Consider the following 20,710-nt stretch of genomic DNA (forward strand, 5'->3'; position numbering starts at 1 on the left):
TTAAGTCGCATCTAAAAGTAGACCTTCGCTTTTTTTCATTGTGAAATTGTATGTATTATTTTCAAAGCATTGTTCCAACCTGCCCGCATTTCTGCTAATTCATGTTTGCTTTCTTCTATATTATACTCTGCTGGTTGACAGAGAAATATCTCAGGCTATAATTATCATTCCCCGTTGACCTGGCAGAGAGTATCTGTGAGTAGGGTTTTCTCCTTGAACCTGCTGAGGTCTACAATTTGTGTTATTATTTCATGAAATGTGAGAGATGCCCGTTCTTTGGACAATCCAAATTCACCCTGTACAGCCGAGTTTCTTTTTTTTTCCTCTTATATATTCGTTTTTCTCTTGTCAACGTTCCAACATTGTTGATTCACCCTTTTTCTCCTTAGAATTTGGCTTCCTTCTCAAACTATGTCTTCCATCTTATCTAAAAATGCTTTGTCCTCCCAACAGCCAGAGCTAGAAAGGCAGTCTTCAAACCTGCTCACCCTCTCTTTTAGCAGGCAGGACAGGTTTACATAATTGACTACTATAATGTCAGAAAAGAAAACAAAGAAAATGCCCGTAGGTCCCTGGAGTGGTTAGTCTTTTATAGCTAACTTGGAACAGCCACAGACTGCCAACTGGCTGAGCCTCTGAGCTTCTGGGGTCGTGGTTCCATGGAGGCTCCTGGAGTCTCTAGGCATTATTCCTCTGCCCTATTGTCAAACCTAGACTCCTTTCACAAACACAGAAGCATGGAGATTTGCACAAATTCTTGAGGATAAGATTCTAAAGTAGTTTTATCATCCATTCCCACATTTTTTGCTAAGCCTGTTTATATACTATAAGGTTATTTTGTAAATATTCCAGTCTTATCTTCATATCTAATATCCACAAATCCTTTCACTTCCTTTTATAAATATGTTATTTTCCAATTGTTTCATTATTTCTGTTACCGTCCTTGGTTCCAACTTCTCACTGAGAATTAGACAATTCAGAAACATGGGGAGGGAACGGGGGAACAGTTTATGATTATCTACTTGCACCTTACTAAAGTGATCCTTAAAGTGGTCCCCAAACCAGCAGCACCAGCAGCACCCAGAACTGCAAATTATCAGACCCCATCCCAGAACTACTGAAATCAGACACCCTGGGGTGGAAAACACTGATTTTGTTTGAGTAAGCTCTGTAAGTGATTCTAATGCACACTAAAGTTTCAGACTCACTGCCTTAGGATAATCATACAAGGATCAACTTGACCAAACTTTAGAGATAATGCATAATTACAGATAATAAGCATTTTTATCTGAAGAAGTAATTCTGGCAAATTATAATTAACATGATATATTCTTCAGATAGCTTCTGTTTTCTCCTTTAATTTGGGGGAGAGAAATCCTAAAGGAAAGTAGAGAAGGAAGGGGGAAAGGGGAAGATATTGGGCTTTTCAACCCCTAAGTTGAAGATTACTGTTAGGCAAAAAATGTGGGGGAAAGCGCACAGAAATCTTCCTAGCAGGCCATTGGTTAAACAGTTTGAGCAAGTAGTATTCTCACTCAGGAGCAAGAATGCCTCAAGAAAATTCCCTTGGGAGTTCCCAGAATAGGCCCTTCTTCAAAGTGTTGATCTGTGTGGCTATGGAGTTGTCGCTTAGATGGAAACATGTTTTCTGAATGCTTTACAAAAAGTAAAAAGGCTTTAAAATAAATAAATAGAAGGGCGCCTGGGTGGCTTAGTCAATTAAGCGTCTGACTGTTGCTCAGGTCATGATCTCACGGTTCATGGGTTCAAGCCCCGCATCAGTCTCTGCGCTGACAGCTCAGAGCCTGGAGCCTGTCTCAGATTCTGTGTCTGCCTCTCCCCTGCTCGAGCTCTCTTTCTGTCTTTCAACAATAAAACGTTAAAAAAAACTAAAATAAATAGATTCTAGCATAGGTGATTACTTTGATTTTTTGTATCAGCTAATCTGGGAGTCAGTGAAGTTTTTCTGTGAACAGCCTGATAGTCAATATTTGAGGGCTTTGCAGTTCACGCAGTCTCTGTCACAGCCACTCAATCCTGCAATTACTTAATTCAGCTGTTATAGACAGAAAGCAGCCATAGACAATATGTAAATAAACGGGCAAGGCTGTCAATACAACCTTATTTATATAAACAGGAAGTGGAGTCCATTAGCCTGAGAGCTGTAGTTTGCCTGCCCTTGGCTAGACTATAGATATGTGACTTTTAACATAAACACATGTACAGTTTAGCTGAATAGGTAGAAAAGAGCCACTGAAGGTAATCAAGGCATTCAGGAAAATTGTTACCTGTGAAAACATTTCCCTTGGCCATTGCTAGACGTATCCCCCATCTGAACCATCCACAGCCTGTTTTCACTATAAAGACTGCTTTATTATTATTATTTTTTAACTACACACTTGCATTCCTTTACTCAGATACTACAATATCTGAGTTTCTGCTCCTTGAATCACGTCCCTGGGAGAGCAGTTTGTCCTAGGTCCCTTCCATGAACTGACATGAATTTTCTGGGCCACAGCCTACCGTGATATTCTTAGCAGTTTAAGTCCTATAACTTTACCATCTTAGGAAAAATCATTTACTTGGTAACCATACGCAATTAGATTAGTTACAGAAACTAATGTAGTAGTCAGTTTGGTGAGTAAGCACGAGCACTCTTTTCTGGTCATTTCTCTTTCCTCTCTGTAGTCTTCACCCCTATTCCAATGATCTTCTGGCCACTAAGAAAATGAAACCCTTGTCCCTGATTCCTTAGTTAAGCCCCAATTACATTTGGCAACTATTCCCTATTGTGCCCCCCAGAAATTTCTGGAACAAAACTACAGTTTGCCCATAAGGTCTTCAAACTGTCATTTCTTTAAAATTTCACTCTATTTTTAAGGACACCATTTCTCTACAATTACCAAAGTCTTCAGTTCATGTTTCTCTCTCCCACCCCCAATCCACCTCCATCTGGTGCCACGACTCTGGTATTCAATTCTGCTGGTTTCCTCAAATAAGCATAAATAGTAACATACCCTGAACCCAAATGTAGTCAATTACACCAATCCGTCTACACTGTGCTTTTCTCCCAATCCGTTCACGTTTGGAATGGACAGAGTACTTTGTTTAGAACTTCAATAAATCCTAAGAGAATAGACAAGGAAACAGGGATACCTCTCCTCTGAAGCACATTTCACTTTCCTCTGCTTGGCAGCACGTCTCCACCAGGTGAGCAAAATCTGCAATAATTGACTGGACCTGCATCTCCGTTGCCCGTGGTTTCTGCTTCACAAGATTGCTCAGGAGCCTGAATCGGAAATCAGTGGCAAAAATGCAAGTGTTGCCTGAGTTCTAGATGGCCAGCCTGCACACCTGCCCTGCTAACTTAGAGCTGAACACCACCCACGCCTCTTTGTCACTCCCACTCTGAAGTTTATGAAAGGCCTGGGGCATCTGGGTGGCTCAGTTGGTTAAGCATCCGATTCTTGATTTCCGCTCAGGTCGTGATCTCCCGTGACATCAAGATTGAGCCCCACGTCGGGCTCTACACTGACAGCTCCGAGCCTGCTTAGGACTCTCTTTCTCCTTCTCTCTCTGCCCCTTCCCCACACACATGCACCCACATGCTCTCTGCCAACAATAAATACATTTTAAAAATATTTAAAAGCCCTGAAAATGCCATGGTGTATTCATACTTTTCACACTGCCCATCTCCATCTCTGTGTTTTATCCAACATACTTTTCTTCCAGCACATCTCTTTAACATAATTGATACATTAAATTTAATTATTTTACATGACTATTACTAGGGTAAACATGTTTGTTTTCTTTTTTCATTGCATTGGATGATAAATAGATTATATCTTAAAATTAAATGCTTTTTCCTATCGCATTTTGTAATGAACATTTATTCTGAACAACTAACTTCCAAATAAATATTACAAGTATAGCACGCCTCGAAGTTGAGGGTCTTTCATATGTTATTAATGATAAACCAATAAACTAATATGAAACTATAATGGATTGACAGTCATCTCCGATTTCCTTCACAAAAGAGTTTCCCCCACAACTGTAGTTTCTTGCCACTATGAATCTTCAAAAGTGTAACTTGGTTTCTGTCTCTCTACTTGACGAAATAGTATTCCAAATCTTCCAATGTTATCTTTCTCTCTCTCTCTCTCTTTTTTTTTTTTTTTTTACTGTTTTGGACCAAGACAGATTTAACCACAAGGAAAATAAGGCATGAAGGGTAGGGAAAATATACATTAATCCGTCTTCTACTGTTTCACCAAAAACCTTTCCTTATTCTTCATTTTCAAGTTCACATGTATACTACCTAGTGGCCTTATTTGTGCCTTGGATGGGTATGAAAGAAAATATCTCAAAGCTCTAAGTAGCTATTTCTATGACAATTTAAACCAGACGTCCAGTAAATAATTCCAGATAGTAAAGATTTTAGGCTTTGCCCACAGACAGGTAAATGGAGGCTAATATAGAAGTGCAATGTGATACTCCAAACGCCTGTTTGCCTGGGGTGGGCTGCCCCATGTGGCAGCCACAGTTTGTGTCCAGTTGCGTCAGCTGGAGAAGAGGGAGAAGAGAGACCGGGCAATGAGAGAGGAGGTACGCACTGTGGTTAGGTTCACTCTGGGCCCCAGACACGCCCTCCTCTTCTCCCAGCTACCTCAATGTGGGCCGCTGGCCCAAGCAACTTGCTGAGTCATTCGACTCATGGACTGAGATGCCACCACCTTTTGCTGCCCAGCAGTGACTAACAGCGAAGTCCCCCACATGTAAGTGGCACAGCTCAGGCACTGTGCAGCAGTGAGCATGGTCACTCGCAGGGAAGGCAGGCACCGGGAGCAAAGAGGGGGACGTGGGTAAAGCAAACTTGGCCATTCGCAGCTCTCAAGCCTAGCCCAATCAAGCAGTGCCCTCAGGACCTACAAAAACAGCCGTGCCCTGTTGCCCATAGCATGCTGATCCCATTAAACAATAAAATAAGGTATCCAGCTTAACATGGCAGCCCAGGGGACATGCCTCTTTGAACTAGCCGTTTCAGCCTCATCCTCTCCCACTCCTCCAACTCTCACACCCCCGCCACCTCCCCCCAGAAATATTAAAAATAATGGCAACGGCCAACATCCTCTGAGTATGCTGATGTTTACTATGATCCAGGCAAGGTGCGATAACTTACCGATGTTATCCCATGCAATACTGTCTGTTAGCTTTTTAATAAGGTTCTATGTCCTCTCCATTTTGCATTAGAAACATTCCCTGGGAGTGTTATAGTTCTGGGCACCTACAGCAAACCAGGGAAGTGAGCCTCCCTCCCAGAAGGCATGAGGATTGGGAACCACGTGGGAGAACTCATCCCAACACAAGAAGTCAGGCTTATACCCTTCCCGTCCTGGAAGAAAGGCTTGGTCAGTGGAAGAAGCAATGATTCTGTGGTTCCCGAACCAAGACTTCATTGGACTCATTTCTGAGTCACATGGGATCAGGGTAACTCTTTGAAAAAGCACCGTAAGAGAACTTTCGTTAAAGTTCTGCAAACCATGAAGACACACGGGAGCAGCCCCGCCCTGGTACCTGCTGAAAGGGCATAATCCTGGGAGTCAGGGGAAAGGGCTGTCTTTCTTCTTACAACAAAACATAAAGTAGCTTTGTCATTTCAAGTGATCCAGTCTGCAGCTGAGCAGGCGACAGCAGCCCCTGGAGGGCACGACTGTTCCCAGTGGCCCAGGAGTGGTGCCAGGGAGAGCATGCTTGGAGAATGCTCCAAGGGGGAGGGGGAGGGAGTTTCATAAGCTCTCCCCTGAGGACTCTAGGGATAATTGCTGGGACTGAAATTTGTGGAAGCAGGTAGTCACAAAGCTGTGCAAAACTTGTATTATTAAATATTAGAACCACAAAGGGCAATTGCGGGAGTGTGCACTTGCATACATATGTGACATATATTCTTATACTACACATATATTTATAATGGGTAACTCTGCAGTGTTGGAATAAAATCATTATGATTTTTCCTTCTCTCTTGTGTACTTTCTAAGTTTTCTGCAATGATTGTGCATTACTTCAATAATAACATAAACCAATATTTTAAAAAGAAATAGAATAGTATCAGCATTTTTTCTACCCAGCTGTTCTGTACATGTTTACTCTTCTAATTAGACCTAAACCTGATCCCACTTGAAAGAAAATGCTGTATTCGTTTCTAAGTGCCTCTATATAATTTAAGTCTGTATGGTTAGATAAATAATCAAAGAAGTTTACCCTACCTTCGAATAATCAGTATCGGTTTTTAAGAAATTAATTAGTAAAGGTGGAGAAATACAGGCTATTTCCCATTGGAATTTGGTGGGTTTTGTCTTAAAATATACTTTCTTATAGAAACAATATTACCCATGATGATGAAATTCACTGACCTATCCATGAAAGCATAGGATTACTTAAGTCCCAGGCAATAAACACTAGCTGTCAGGGATACTTATACTGTGGGAATGACCCTATTTCCAAACACTCATTTGGGGCTTCTGTAGTCTGGCTTAGGGCATTCAGCACCAAAAGTCCAGAAGCTGGTATAGGAAGGGGACGAGGTTTACCACTGGTTCATGCAAAATCTGGACTTCTCTTTCCTTCTAATATCATAAAGAGGGCACAGACTTTGAAGTCAAACTTACTTTGGTTCAACTAGTTAGTGTGACGGTAAGTGAGATTCTTAACCTCTCTGACCTTTATAAAAAGTAAGTTTGAACACCTACATTGCAAGGTATTTGCAAGGACCAAAACTAACGTCTTAAAGGGCTGAGTACAGTAACTGGTGTACTTAAGGCAATAAATAATGTCAAAGATAATAAGAACGATGAACAATTATAATAATCATAGCACAACTTGCTTCCATTTCAAATTAACGGTTGCTTCCAACCATGGTTCCTGTCCTCCCTGACTCCCACAATAAATAGTACATTGTCACAGCTCTCCTCCTATTTATTCACTTATTCATTCAGCAAAGAATTAACGAGCATCTTTACAATTTCCCTGAGGATTTGAGCTATGGATCTCACAGTAATAGAGAAACCTAACGGGAGAGGCAGGAAAGCTCCCTTGTCTATACCCTCCTCTTGTCTCACAAGCTGTGAGATCCAAGTGTGTTCATGGTTTGGCCCCTCCCAAACTCTCTAGTCTCACCCCCAACAGTTTCTCTCCCTTCCTTCACTTATGCCTGAGTCACCCGGCTTTCCTCTTTGTCCTGCTGGGTGGGCTGGTTTCCAAAGGCACTTCCCCAGAGGGACCAGTAGGGGGAAAACAGGCAAGACTGCTATGTTTCCAGAACACCAGAGAGCAACTGCTTCTTTCAACCAGGAGAAACACTCCAATTGTCCTGGAACCAGCAAGGGGAAGAAAAGGATCCCATTATGAGAAGACAAAAAGTCTGGGAATGAGATTCATAGCAGGGGTATCAGGATGTCATGATATCTCTCCTTAAAACCCCAGATATAAAGGCTGCTGCTTCTAAAGTGGGGGATTCTGTGCCACTTAAAAGCTTGACTCCCTCCCCCCCAGATTGTCACATACTTGTGACCTGCTTGGAGTTGATTTACCCCTCCTGACCACTTCCTTCCTCTCCCACTCTGATCTTTCTACCTACCAACCCTACTGCTGTTATTTAAAAACAGTTCCCTTAAAAAAATTATAATAAAAATTTTTTTAAAAGTTCCCGTAATTCTTTATGTTTTTAGCTTAAAATTTTTAACTTACCTTTTTAAATCTTAAATCCTAGTTTTGATTCTCAGTACCATCAACTTGTTTTCAGTTTTTCATTTCTATGATATTAATCTTTTATTTTCATTAAATTTACCCACCACTTCATTTAAAGCATAGTCTAGTCTTTATATACTATCTTAAATCTTTATATACTCTCTTAAATCTTCTCATTGCCACTCAATATTTTTAACTGGATTTTAAATTCTTTTACTTGGAACTTCTATTTCCTTTTTATTGTCTCTGTCTTATTACATGATCTCAACTCCTACCTTCTCTTCTATCCTGCTGAATTTTTCTTTCCTCTCCAGAAACTCCTTTGCTTGTTTTCCCTTTTGTGTTTTTGCAAATTTATGCTGTGATAGCCAGTCATACAGAGCCCTTGCCGCTATCCCAGGAAGTAAGAAGGGTTTTTTTCCAGCTTGACCCTTGACTCCCAATATGGATCCTCCCAGAATATTCCAGAAATCTTTACATTAACTATCTGTATGCTATTGTTTTCTCCATACAGAGAACACAGTGATTTCGCTAGGACAGGGACGATTCCTAATATTTTATACTTTTTATTATCTAGCCTTTATAGAATAACTCAATGTTTAAGAAATTATAACGAATATTCTAACCCCTTGATTCTGGCACACTAAGAGCTATATGTTGGTAGTTACAGCCAGATAGCTTGGGTGAAAATTGCAGCTCAACAAATATTTACCTGTTGCATTGTCTCATACTAAGTCTTCTTGCCTTCTGAGCCTCGGTTTCCTTACAATTAAAATGGCATATAATGTTATCTCCCTCATAAATTTGTGTGTAAGAATTTGATGAGATGCCATACATAGAGTGGTGCCTATCTATACTCAGAGACTTCCTGAAGAGGAAGAAAATTTGCATGCTAGAAGTAAAAGAACACCTACATTGCAAGGTATTTGCAAGGACCAAAAATATCGTCTTAAAGGGCTGAGTACAGTAACTGGTGTACTTAAGGCACTAAATAATGTCAAAGATAATAAGAACGATGAACAATTATAATAATAATAGCACAACTTGCTTCCATTTCAAATTAACGGTTGCTTCCAACCGTGGTTTCTTCTACATTCTCACATCAAGCCTGAACTAAAGAAAGAATGGCTAACTAAATGTCTCAACAGTCTTTGGGTGTTGACTGGGAGGTTTTAAAGGCTAGTTTGTGATTAGCTCACCTTGGGGAACTGAAGAAAGGATTCCAAGGGTCAGCTGGCGTAGGAGTTGCAAGTACTGTGATAAAACAGACCAAGCAACAACCTGTGCTTGCTGCCCATGAGTATGTATTCATTCCAGAAGCAAAAAAACCTTTGCCTCACTTGGCAAGATGATATTGTTGGACCTAGTATTTAGACCCTGCAAATGCATGTCTTTGAGTAAATAAATTAACTAGAAATACAGTAAGCTACCATTTCTAATGAAGCTGGGGGAGAAGGAACAATGAGGAGGAGGGCTTGCATGCTTTCTCCTGAGGACATGATCAGGGGCATTAGGAGGGAACCGCCCCACCGTCAGGGGTAGGAGTGCTTTCAATGCATCCTGCTGATTCAGGGATATTAGAATTTCACCCTTTGCCTTTTTCTAGAACAGTCACTTTTGGCAACTCCAAATGGGGCCTCTAACATCACATTCACCAGCAGCAGAATTCCTGCTGAGGGAGAATGGCTGGACCATGAGAATATCTTGGCTCTAAGCTCAGGAGCTGAATGGGAGTGAAGAGATGGATGATCAATGCCACTAAGAAAGATAATTCTTTGTCTTCAGCAGCAAGCAAGTAGTCTCTTTACTAAGACCTGACAATGAGTTCCGTTCGATCCGTCTACGCAGGAGTGGGGAGAATTGGAGAAAATGCCAACCGCCTGTGAGATCTTAATCACCTGTGCTGTCAGTGGCAAAGAGCAAATCAGCTGCCCTAAAGTTTTCTGTGCTGTGTGTGCTACTTCCAAAGCTCAGCCCGTGATGCCTCTGTCACCTCAGCCTCAGTCACAACCAGAAATCTAAGCCTCCCAGATCATCTGTCATCATGCTGATGTTTCTATGCCCTTAATCTGACCCATCCCCTGCTCTTTTGGTCCTCTGTCTCCTCTGTAACATGAGGCTTTCTCAAGAAAACGTTCCCAGGGCACCTGGGTGGCTCAGTCCATTAAGCGTTCAACTTCGGCTCAGGTCATGATCTTACGGTTCATGGGTTCGAGCCCCGCATCGGGATCTGTGCTGACAGCTCAGAGCCTGGAGCCTGTTTCAGATTCTCTCTCTCTGCCCCTCTCTCTCCCCCTCCCCCCCTCTCAAAAATAAACATTAAAAAAAAAAAGAAAACATTCCCATATCCACAGCTTCTCTTCTGAACTTCTCTGTCTTGCTCTAAACGAAAACAGGAGGCTACCCAGAGCACATAACTTCCCCCAAGACCTTGCAAGATGAGACTGTTTTTGCTTGAAATCCACTTACCTTTGTATCTAGTTCTTTTTTACTGCTTTCAATATAACTCCTTCATTCTCATTTGAAAGCCACAGCTCCTTTGAAGTACAAGTCATCAAACTCTGACACCCCTTATCTTTACTTATTTCTGCCGCATATAGAAAGTCTTGTCATCCCCCTCATTTCTGATGACTTCAGACCCAGTTAATCACCTCTTTTTCCACCATTATCTTGACATTTGTTATTTTCTATAGTTTCAACAGCTATATTAATGATCCACAGTGGCTGATAGATTACAAAAATGGACCAATTGTCCATCTTTCTCTGTATTCGTGTCCTTTATGATGTGACTTTCCAACCCTTCCTATCAAGAAATGAAGTCTATTTCCATACCACTTTAATCTGGGCTGCCCCCATGACCTACTTTACAGAAGCATTGGCATTGCATGCTTCCAAACCTGGGCCTCATGAGGCCTCCACACAGCCACTTTCTCCCAGCTGCCATGTGAAGAAGCCTAGGTTAGCCTGCTGGAGGACAGAAGACCATGTGGCCCAGGCCAGCCAGCTCCCAGCTGACTTAGCAGCTGACCATAGAGTCTTCTGAGCAAGCCCAGCTGAGAATGGTTGAGGCTCGCCCCAGATCAACAGACTCATGCAGTCAACCCACAGACCCCATTGCTGACTGCATCCAGAAACCCTTTTACATTAGAATACACATTGGGAAACCCTGTTCAAACGTAAAGACGTTGTATTCTACTGGCAGCATTTCTGACCAGTAGGCTTCAGTATTGGTAACAGCAGCCAAATCAGAGTAGCACTTTGCAAAGTAATAAGTTATGTTCACAAAATTATCTAATTTATAAATGTTTTCATATGCATTATATATGTATATGTCACACACGCATACATGCATGCACCCACGTGCAAATGTTCCAAATTTTGCATGTTAGGAAAAATACTTTAATGTACTTCTCTGTCAATATTTTCTGACCAATAGACTCAATCTCATTAACCGATCTGATTGGGGTAGCAACCACGATAGCCATGGTTGCAAAATATGCCAACATTCTCAATTCTACTGGACCTCCAATGTAACATTTAGCTGATCCGTTCATTATACAATGTTTATACCTGAGCCCAGTTTACCGTTCTCCATACCTGCTCCCCTGCTGGCAGAACAAATTAGAGGACAAACTAAACAAAGATTCTTACTTTTGCTTCTCAGTTTGGAATTGCTCCTCCCGAGCTTTGCACAAGTCCTCTTTAAGGCTGATGACTTGGTCACAGGATAAAGGTGGAGAAATGTAAGTTCTATCTACCTGCAGATCATCAAAGCATGGCTTCCTGAAGGCATATGAGTCCTCACAGCAGTGACCCACACCAGCATTGATAGGCTCTGCTTCGTGTCTTCTGCATAAAGCTCCAAGAATTAGTTTCGCCTTTCCCAGAAGAGAATTAAAATAAGAGCCATAAGGTTGTGGTCATTTTTTGTTTTTTTTTTTTTTTACTCCATAGAGAATAGGGCTAATAAGTATTCTCAGATTCTGGTTTCTGCTAGTTCATCCTGGATTTCACTGTTTAGGAAAAATCAGGAGGGTCAAGTGCAGCCTGTTCCCAGACTTGTCCTCCCTCTTCTCATCCTCAAGTTGAGCTCACTTGGACTCCACTTCCAGGTTCCTCTCCAGTCCAGTTTATAGACCAGTGTTGACTTAAGGTTGGAGTTTCTTATGTTCTTTTAAATTAAAATCAAGCCTCAAGTCAACAGCACTGCTAATTTGACTCAGTTATATGACTGAAGCTCAAATCCAATTTGTTTCTGTTTTTTTTGTAAGTGGACATCTGTAACTGCCACAGAACTTGGCATATGGTAGATGCTCTATGAATATTTGCAGAATGAATGAATGATGAGAGAAATCCCTGGATCCTATTTCAATTATCTCCTTCATTTTCTGGTCCTCTTCTAAAGCTGTCACCTTGCCTTGCTTCTGTGGTGTCTGATTGTTATCCTGATGCTCTCTGCAAGCCTGCCCATGTGCCTTTCCAAGTACGACTACCCCCAAATCCCTATCATTTAGGTATTTGGGGATGAAGTCATTGAGGCCAATAAGCATCAACATTTCATGTATGAGTTTATCCATTTTAAATGTAACCAAAGAGATTACCTAAAAATAAGGCTTTAGGAATCTAGAAGTCTAACTGAAAGTCCTTCCCCAAGAAAGGCAGGGCACTAGATAACAAAAATTTATAATAAAATAAAAGGGAGACGAGGCTAGATAATAATGTTTTAAATATGCAATCAAAAAAAATATATTTTATCAGAAGAAAGACCAATTTAGCATGAAAGAATTGTTCTATCAAGAACATAGGGCAGAGAAAGCTGTCACCACACAAGAATTTAGTAGTGTTAAAATAATACCACTGGAGAGAGATCTGGAGCCTGCATCTTGGAGATGTGAGCATACAGGTCCCTAGAGGGATGTTCTCCATTGTGAGGAAGACATAATTTATCATTCTTCACTATAGCCTGGAAGAAATATCCCTTAAGACTATTCTTTCCCTTCTTCTGATTCCATTTGCACTAGTCATATCCTAATTCATCGTCACAAGTATTCTGATCCAGGAAAAAGTGCAGTCTAGTTGTTAGGCCCAATTATTGCTGTCATTGGAAAGACATTTCCACTGTAAATGAGCACACTGGTATTCTGTCTAATAAATTTAACACTTGTGAGTTTGATGTGAGATAATAGAAAATATAAATATTTGATCTTTGACCCTAGATCCTGCCAACCGTCTTCCAAAACCCTTGTAAATTCCTAAGTGATAAGAGCACTAGGGGAATCTTTTGTCCTAATGAGGCAACTCTGTGTGGGCTCGTGGATGGGCACTGGTCCCCAGAAAGACAACGTAGTGATTAGAAGCTTGGAATTTTAAGTCCCCCCCCGTCCATTTTCCAGAGAGGAGAGAGGGCCTGAAAATGGAGTTAATAATTGATCATGTATACATAAGGAAGTTTTTATAAAATCCCAGCAGTATGGGTGTTGAAGAGCTCCCAGGTGGGTGAACCCATCCACATACTAAGAGGGTGACACACCCCAACTCCACAGGGACAGAAGCTTCTGCACTCAGGATGCTCCCAGACCCTATGTACCTCTTCCAGTCCTATGTATCTCTTCATTTGGAAGTTCACCTGTATCCTTTATCATACATTTTACTTATCTTCTAAACTTAAGTAAGTATTTCTCTGAGTTCTGCGAGCTGCTCTAACAAATTAATCAAACCTGAGGAGGGAGTCATGGGAACCTCAGATTTTATAGCTCACCAGTCAGAATCACACAGAATCACACAGAATTACAATTGGACTTGTAATTGTTATCTGAAGTGGGATGGGAGCAGTCTTATAGGACTGAGCCCTTAACCTGTGGGATCTCACACTATCTCCAGACAGATGGTGTCAGAATGAGACAAATTGTAGGATACTCAGCTGGTGTCACACAGAATTGCTTGTCGTGGGGGAAAACACTTGGTGCCAGAGATGTTGTGAGTGTGATAGTTATGTAAGATTAAAGGAGAAACATGGGAAGAAGACTAGTTTGTTGCTGTTGTTGTTTTCCTATACGTTCGAGTTAGTTTAAAATCAGCATTATCTTTGAAGTTGTTGGCAAAGTCATTTTTGTTGACTTGAAAATCCAAGAATTAGACCCTAGGGTATGATCCAGACAAAGACGTGTTGAATCTGATATTGCCACCATTAGGGAAGTGACAGTCTTACCCCTGCTGCTAATCAAGACAATTGGCATGAGTTGGCCTAAAAGAATTTCTCCTGGGGACAGAAGTATTATGCTCCATTGACAGTTCATGAATGTGTCCACAAATATGAGATGGATTGCTGGAGGTTGGGGATTAGAACTTTAAGAACAGGCAAACATGAAGTCACAGATGTGCTTACCGAGTCCTCCATGCAGACAAATCGCTGCTCATCTCTCAGTGGGCAACATTTGGTGGCAGCAGCTGCCATGTTCTTCGTGAATGTAACCAACTCTTGAGCAGATAGTTGTGGGACTTTCTTAGTATAAAGGATTATGAGCCTGAAAGAATAATTTCCTCTTACTCCTGGCAACGACTATGTGCCAATGATGGAAGAATTCTAGAGTTTTCCTTAATATTTGACAAGCTGTGGGTTAGGCTGAACAAAGCATTAAACTGGGTTTAATTCTTTTTAATCTTTATTCCAATGGCCCAATAACTTCATCAATATACCTGGGATTCTCTTCTCACCTCACACATTGCTCTACCCTGATCCACCAAAGATACTAGGACAGCTAATTTGGATGACAGCTTCTGAAATAATTGTATACAGAGTCCATTAAAGATTGCATTGGTTGTCTACAATGTGTAGGAACAGGGGCCTACAACAGTGATCAGCAAATAGTGCCTACTCTCCTGGGGCTCACGCCGTACTGGGCAAGATAGCAGGTACCCTTGAGGTAGTGAGGGGAGTACACAGTGCTGTAGATACACATGGAATGGCAAGCAGTCCCATCCCAGGCAGGTCAGGTAGCCTTCCTGGAGGAAACGACACGTGAGCTGAGATCTAAAAACAACAAAAATGAACCAGGTGAAAGGGAGTGCAAGTGGGAGGGAAGCCACCGAATGTGATTTTGGTTTTGTTTTGTGGGTTTTGTTTTGTTCTGTTTTGTTTTGTTTTGTTTTGGAGGGGGGGGCAGGAAATTGGGAATCAGAAACAGAGCAAGAAAGAAAGCTCAGTTACAGAATCAGAACTGCATTATTTTTAGGGTAATTATAGTTGCCATGTAAAGAATGAATGGAGGTGAGCAAGAAGCAAATGTGAAGGAAGAAGCAGTTTGAAGACTATTCCGGAAATTCAGTAGAGAGACGCTGATACCCTGAACTAGGAAAGTGGTGAGAACAGAGGGACATGAGAAAGGTTTTTTAAGGAAGAAGACTCTTACAGACCCAGATGTGAAGACAACAAAAAATCAGACTCGATCATTGCATTTTATATTGAAATGGAGTCAGGGAAAGAATTTAGTTGTAACATCCAATGAAACAAGCAACCTAATCCAGTGGTTCTCAGAGTGGGACTCCTAGACCAGCAGTATCAGCAGCCCTGGGAACTTACTAGAAATGCACATTCTCAGGCCCCATCCCAGACTTACTGAATCAGAAACTCTGGGGATGGGGCTGTATTTTAACAAGTCCTCCAGGTAATTTTGATGTATTGTAAAGTTTGAGAACCAAACATCTAATCCTTAAACCAGATATTTGCAACCAAACATAACATAGAAGTAATAAGCCAAATATTCTCTCGGAAAGAATACGTTTTTCTGGATCTATTATTCTGGACACCTGTTTTAAGCTCGATATTATTGGACACTATATCAAACTGATTTTTTCCCCAACACTCTGCTTCTAAATAGACTATTACAGTAAGATCCTAAAGATTACTAAAAATTGGTTTTTGTTTTTGAATATACCAATCTTTTAAATACAGTGGGCTCCACCAGTCTCTGCACACAAGAGGTTCATGTATTCTCACTGGCAAATAGCTATGGTATCCATTCATCTCTACCCTAGGTGCTGAAAATACTAAATTTGCTATAGGAACTGACTTGACACTGACAAAGGGACCCTAAGTTAGCTTGTTGTAGCTTTGACTTAAAACTGCAGGCAGGGGTGCCTGGGTAGCACAGTCGTTAAGCGTCGGACTTCAGCTCAGGTCATGATCACACAGTTCGTGGCTTGGAGCCCAGCATTGGGCTCTGTGCTCATAGCTTGGAGCCTAGAGCCTGCTTTGGATTCTGTGTTTCCCTCTCTCTCCCTGCCCCACCCCCGCTTGCACTCTGTCTGTCTGTCTCTCTCTCTCAAAAGTAAACATTAAAAAAACCCTGCAGGCAAAGCCCCCCAAACTAAATGTGTGAGGGAGAGATATGAGGGAGGGGTGTGAGGGATATGAGGGAGGAGTGTGAGGGAGAGGACCCTGAAGAGACTGCAGGACGGGAGTCAAGGCCTGCTTGGTTCCCTAACCTGTGGGTGTTGACCAGAATTCTGGAAACTGGCCTGGAGAGCCAGGTAAAGGCACATAAGTCTGTGTAGATATCTGTATTATTAAGACAAAGATAGGTTAATTTTCAACTCACATTTTCCTTGGCCTCTGACATTTTAAGGTTGGATGTAGACTCATAGCAGCTCTCAGCATCAGGAGTTAGCAAAAACCTACCAACAAACATATAAACCTGGACAATATCTTGGAAGCATACCTGTCATGGAAGTTAGCATCTCCTAATTTCTCACGTAAATCACAGTGATTTTTTATACGCTCATGGCTTTCACCAACCACTCTTTGGAACATCTCTTTCTGGAAAATAAAGATAATCAATGTTTATCACTGTAGCAATATATCTTGAGGTAAGATTGCAAAACCGTCTTCTGTAACAGTTTAATGTAACTGTTTTCCTAAATCCAGGGCTTTATTTACTTAGTGAGTTTGCAAATCTTGAAAAACATGTTTTGGTAAAGCAGGAATGTCCATGTACTTTGCCGAGAAAAGAAGTGGTACGAGATTGATGTTTAGTTTCTGGTGTATAAACTCATTTGTGGGTTTAAATGGCGTATTTTATAAGAATAAGGCAATCATTCATCAAGCCAAAAAGACATTCCTAAAGGTAGTTTATAGAGCTAAGTTTGATTGGTCAGAGTGTGTTGGTTATATTTAATAAGACAGCCTTTTTACATAAACAGCACAGATAAAGAGATATAGATATAGGAATAGAAATACAGATTCAGGGCACCTGGGTGGCTCAGTCGGTTAAGCATCTGACTTCGGCTCAGGTCATGATCTCACAGTTATGAGTTTGAGCCCCTCATCGGTCTCTGTGCTGACAGCTCAGAGCCTGAAGCCTGCTTCAGATTCTGTGTTTCCCTCTCTCCCTGCCCCTCCCCCGCTCACACTCTGTCTCTCTTTCTCTCTCTCTCAAAAATAAATAAATAAACATTAAATTTTTTTTTTAAGAAATAGAGATACATATTAAGAAGTCATGGTTTAATAAAAACATCTACCAGCCTTCAATATAGTACAGCACTCCACAAATACACATTGAAATGAATCAAATGGAATTCTCAGAAGTAACCGCAAGTTCAAAGAGTTCTTCAGCCATGCACATAAAATTCCAGTGGGAAAATACAAGCGACCTTCTAACCTTAACTCTTCAGTAGGAGGACTGGTTATCATCTTAACCAATCAGACCCAGTGCACCTGATCCTAATAAGCAGTGTTTGTTACAGTGAAAATGTTACCAGATTTGCAAACTATTTACCTGGATTTAACACTTACCCTTGTCCTTTACTGCCTGTGTGATATTGAGCAAGTCTTTTAAACCTTCTAAAACTCAATACCGTCATCCAGAATACAGTTAATAATTCTGGCATTACCTATGTCACTGGACTGGTGTCAGGATCAAATAGGACGCTGATGGTAAAGTCGCTTTGTAAACTCTAAACACCCACGCTCCTGTTATTAACGTTCATGCTTATCCTGTTATTAACGTTCACGCTTATGCTATTATCATAGTGATTATTGTGGAGGTCTACTGGCTACAAAAGGGTGCTCACCTACAGGGGACTAAATTACCTTCATCGATCCTTCTCTCTAGAAACAGAAAGATGGTAGATGTACCTGCTTGGGCCCAGACAGGACAAGGGATGCCTTCAAGCCTCCACCAGCACCCCACCCTCTGTAAACATGTAAGCCACTGCTTAGATAACAAAAGCCAGAGTCACTTGGTTCCTGGTAATCCGTGGATAAGTGATCACCTGGTCAGATTTGTAAGGTCACCTGCTTTTTTCATGTCAAATGCATAACAGAGCTACTGCCTGTAAACAACATCATCTGGCCTGAAATAAGGACGGTTTCCGGGACTGCTTGTTGGAAACTGTCAACCTTCCCATACCCTAATACACTGTGCTTTAATGCTGCTAGCTACCATGCCCAGGAGACACTCATTAAAAGAGGAGATTGCACAGAGAAGGTTTCGTGAAGCACAGAATGTACAAGACAGGGATTCATATAGAGAACTGCTACAGTATGACGATGTGGCCTTTGGTTTAGAGGAGAATCACATTCCTTGTTCAGTGCTCGCAATTAACAAGAATATGCACAATCATTTTACAAAATAGGACACTACTAACAGCACTGGAATTTTTCTCATGTTTGTAATCACTTGTGAGTAACAAGTTAAAAAATAAAAAGGAATTTACCCCATGGCTATAGCATTCCAGAGGATTTTCTAATTTACAGCATTTTCCCAATAAATTTTGATATACTGTATACACTCTTAAAATCACAGAAAGTGCCAATTCTGAATGTCTTCTTGAATATTCATAAAGAAACCTATATCCATATGAAACAGATAGTAAACAGTAAAATTTAGAAGTCGTGAGTTTTCTCTCAAAAGCCAATTATGATTATAAAATTTATTCAATATTGTAACTGATTTTAGGCATTTGGAAACCTTGAGAGGATGGCAAGGAGGCTTTACTGACTTCATTTTGAGAGAAGGAAACCAAGTCAGTAAAATTATGTGATTTTTCCAAAGGTACACAGGAGTGGGTGTCAGATTCAGAATCTGACACTAAAACAATCTGATTGGCTGATGGGTTCCTGGCACAGGAACTTTTATGAGAAATTAATTTCAAGTGTTTGAATGAGAGTACATTTTTCTCAGGCATCTTTGAGGCTAGATTTTATAAGTATTAGAATTTTTTTTGAAAGAAAGTGCCAGCTAGGTATTAAATCACCATCTTCCCCTCTTGTCCAGATAAACATTCAAACCTGAGTAGTCCAAGCATAAGCTACACATTCTTCTGTGTCACAAGAAAGAGAAATTTGGACTCTAGGATATTTACAAAGGAATCACAGAATCACAGGAGGCAAACTTATCCAGCCACCTCAGTTTATAGCTGGAACACTAGAGCCTGAGGAAATTAAGTGGCTTGACCTACATTCCAAAGCTTATGCATGACAAAACTAGACTTGGAACTCCGGTCTCCCAATTCATAGTTTAATGTGATTTCCACTAGGAAGGTGAGCCTATCGACTTTTCCAGTACCAAATGCAAGTTTAGGAATGAGTACTTTCAGGCAGTGACATTTACTTTTATAAGCCGTATCAAATGTAATTTTGGAAATATAGCTAAAGTCATTCTACAAAGAACTTTGGAGAAAATTCAAATTCTTACGCTTTGTTGGAGTTTAGTTGCTTCAAATAATGCTTCACAAAGTGACTTTGGAAATACTTCAATCACACAGCAACATTGTTTTAATATTACATATTGAAATCAGTTTGTCTTGCACAAATTAGTATGCATTTCTGAACGGACACCGGAGATGTTAATAGCCCATCTCTCTAATCTTTAAATGCCCCACCATGGCTTTGGCAATAGGTATTAAATTAATTAGAATAGAAGAACTGACCAGGTGTTCCAATCTGAAGCCCTTAGAGATGAGTCCCTTAGAGCAAAACTTGCAAACACTTAACCCTCATTGTGTTCTTAAAAATACCTGTATTAGTCGTCAGTATTTAAAAAATCAAGCGACTTCCAGCTTCTTTCAAAATGCAGTGGACCCAACAGCCCAAAGCCTGCGTTCCCACATGCTAACAGGTGGCTGGAGCTGTGCAAATAACTGCCACCTTTTAGACTCCACAAAGCATCTCCTCTGGATCACCGTTCCCATGCAGCCACTCATTTACGTCATGGGCCAGCCTCCGTCATCATTCAGGTTTACAACCTTTCCCCCCAAAATGCATAAGTATAGTATTCCATTAGTAAGATTTTACAATATACATACATATATACATATATGTACATATATATATACATATGTACATATGTATATATGTATTACTCTGGCAGGAGATCATCTTGCTTGTCGATGAATTGCTTGCATACAAATCGGTCTTCTGTAAACCTGCTGAGTGGCAGAGATGAAAGATCAGGTTTGTCATCATTTTCTGAGTTGATAATGCATTCCCCTCGGAATGGCACGGACAGTGCACAGCAGGGAGTGATTTTGCTGGATAGGGCCGACTGTTTAGAACAGGTATCGTTCATAAGCTGGCTCTATAAAACATGAAAAGGTAGTTATTTTTGATGACTTCATTCTGAACTTATTTATTTTTGTTGTTCTTGCTAGAAAACCAGAGAAAAACTTGGCACTCCTTTACTCTTGGCAAATTGAGAGACTGAAAAGGTCATTTATAGTGAATTGTTCTAATAAGGAGAGCTGCTCTGTTTGATCTTCCTCAAGTGTCACAAGCTCTTTCAACATCTCTTGCACTTAAAGGGAGACAGACACAATAATAGTGTCCATGGTTAGCCCCACAAAATACAAATGAAGAGAAGAGTTTTATTGTCCTGCTATTGTGGTTATTGTTTTAGGATTCCAGTTTGGAAAGCATTTTGTCTCTGTCATTTACCATATATATTATCATATTACTATTATGTTTACATAT

The 20,710-nt window shown here is 40.8% G+C and overlaps 1 protein-coding gene across 9 annotated transcripts in view; it reads right to left on the reverse strand.

Moving 5' to 3' along the window:
* Window positions 1–20,710, reverse strand: part of LOC112858735 (alpha-fetoprotein-like) — a 53,560-nt gene that overhangs the window by 8,237 nt on the left and 24,613 nt on the right. For 3 of the 9 annotated variants that reach the window (XM_086704855.1, XM_086704854.1, XM_086704856.1), the window contains exons 8-13: window positions 20,104–20,318; window positions 18,457–18,589; window positions 16,461–16,558; window positions 14,129–14,267; window positions 11,395–11,621; window positions 3,157–3,289 (exon numbers count right to left, since the gene is read on the reverse strand). In XM_086704855.1, the coding sequence (XP_086560981.1) occupies window positions 3,157–3,289; window positions 11,395–11,621; window positions 14,129–14,267; window positions 16,461–16,558; window positions 18,457–18,589; window positions 20,104–20,318 (945 nt within the window). The remainder of the gene's footprint in view (window positions 1–3,156; window positions 3,290–11,394; window positions 11,622–14,128; window positions 14,268–16,460; window positions 16,559–18,456; window positions 18,590–20,103; window positions 20,319–20,710) is intronic. The other 6 variants (XR_015250408.1, XR_015250409.1, XM_086704860.1 and 3 more) reach the window with 4 other exon arrangements.

Source organism: Puma concolor, chromosome B1 (genome assembly GCF_028749965.1).
Source record: "Puma concolor isolate L17-30 chromosome B1, mPumCon1.1.hap2, whole genome shotgun sequence".
NCBI lineage: Eukaryota > Metazoa > Chordata > Mammalia > Carnivora > Felidae > Puma > Puma concolor.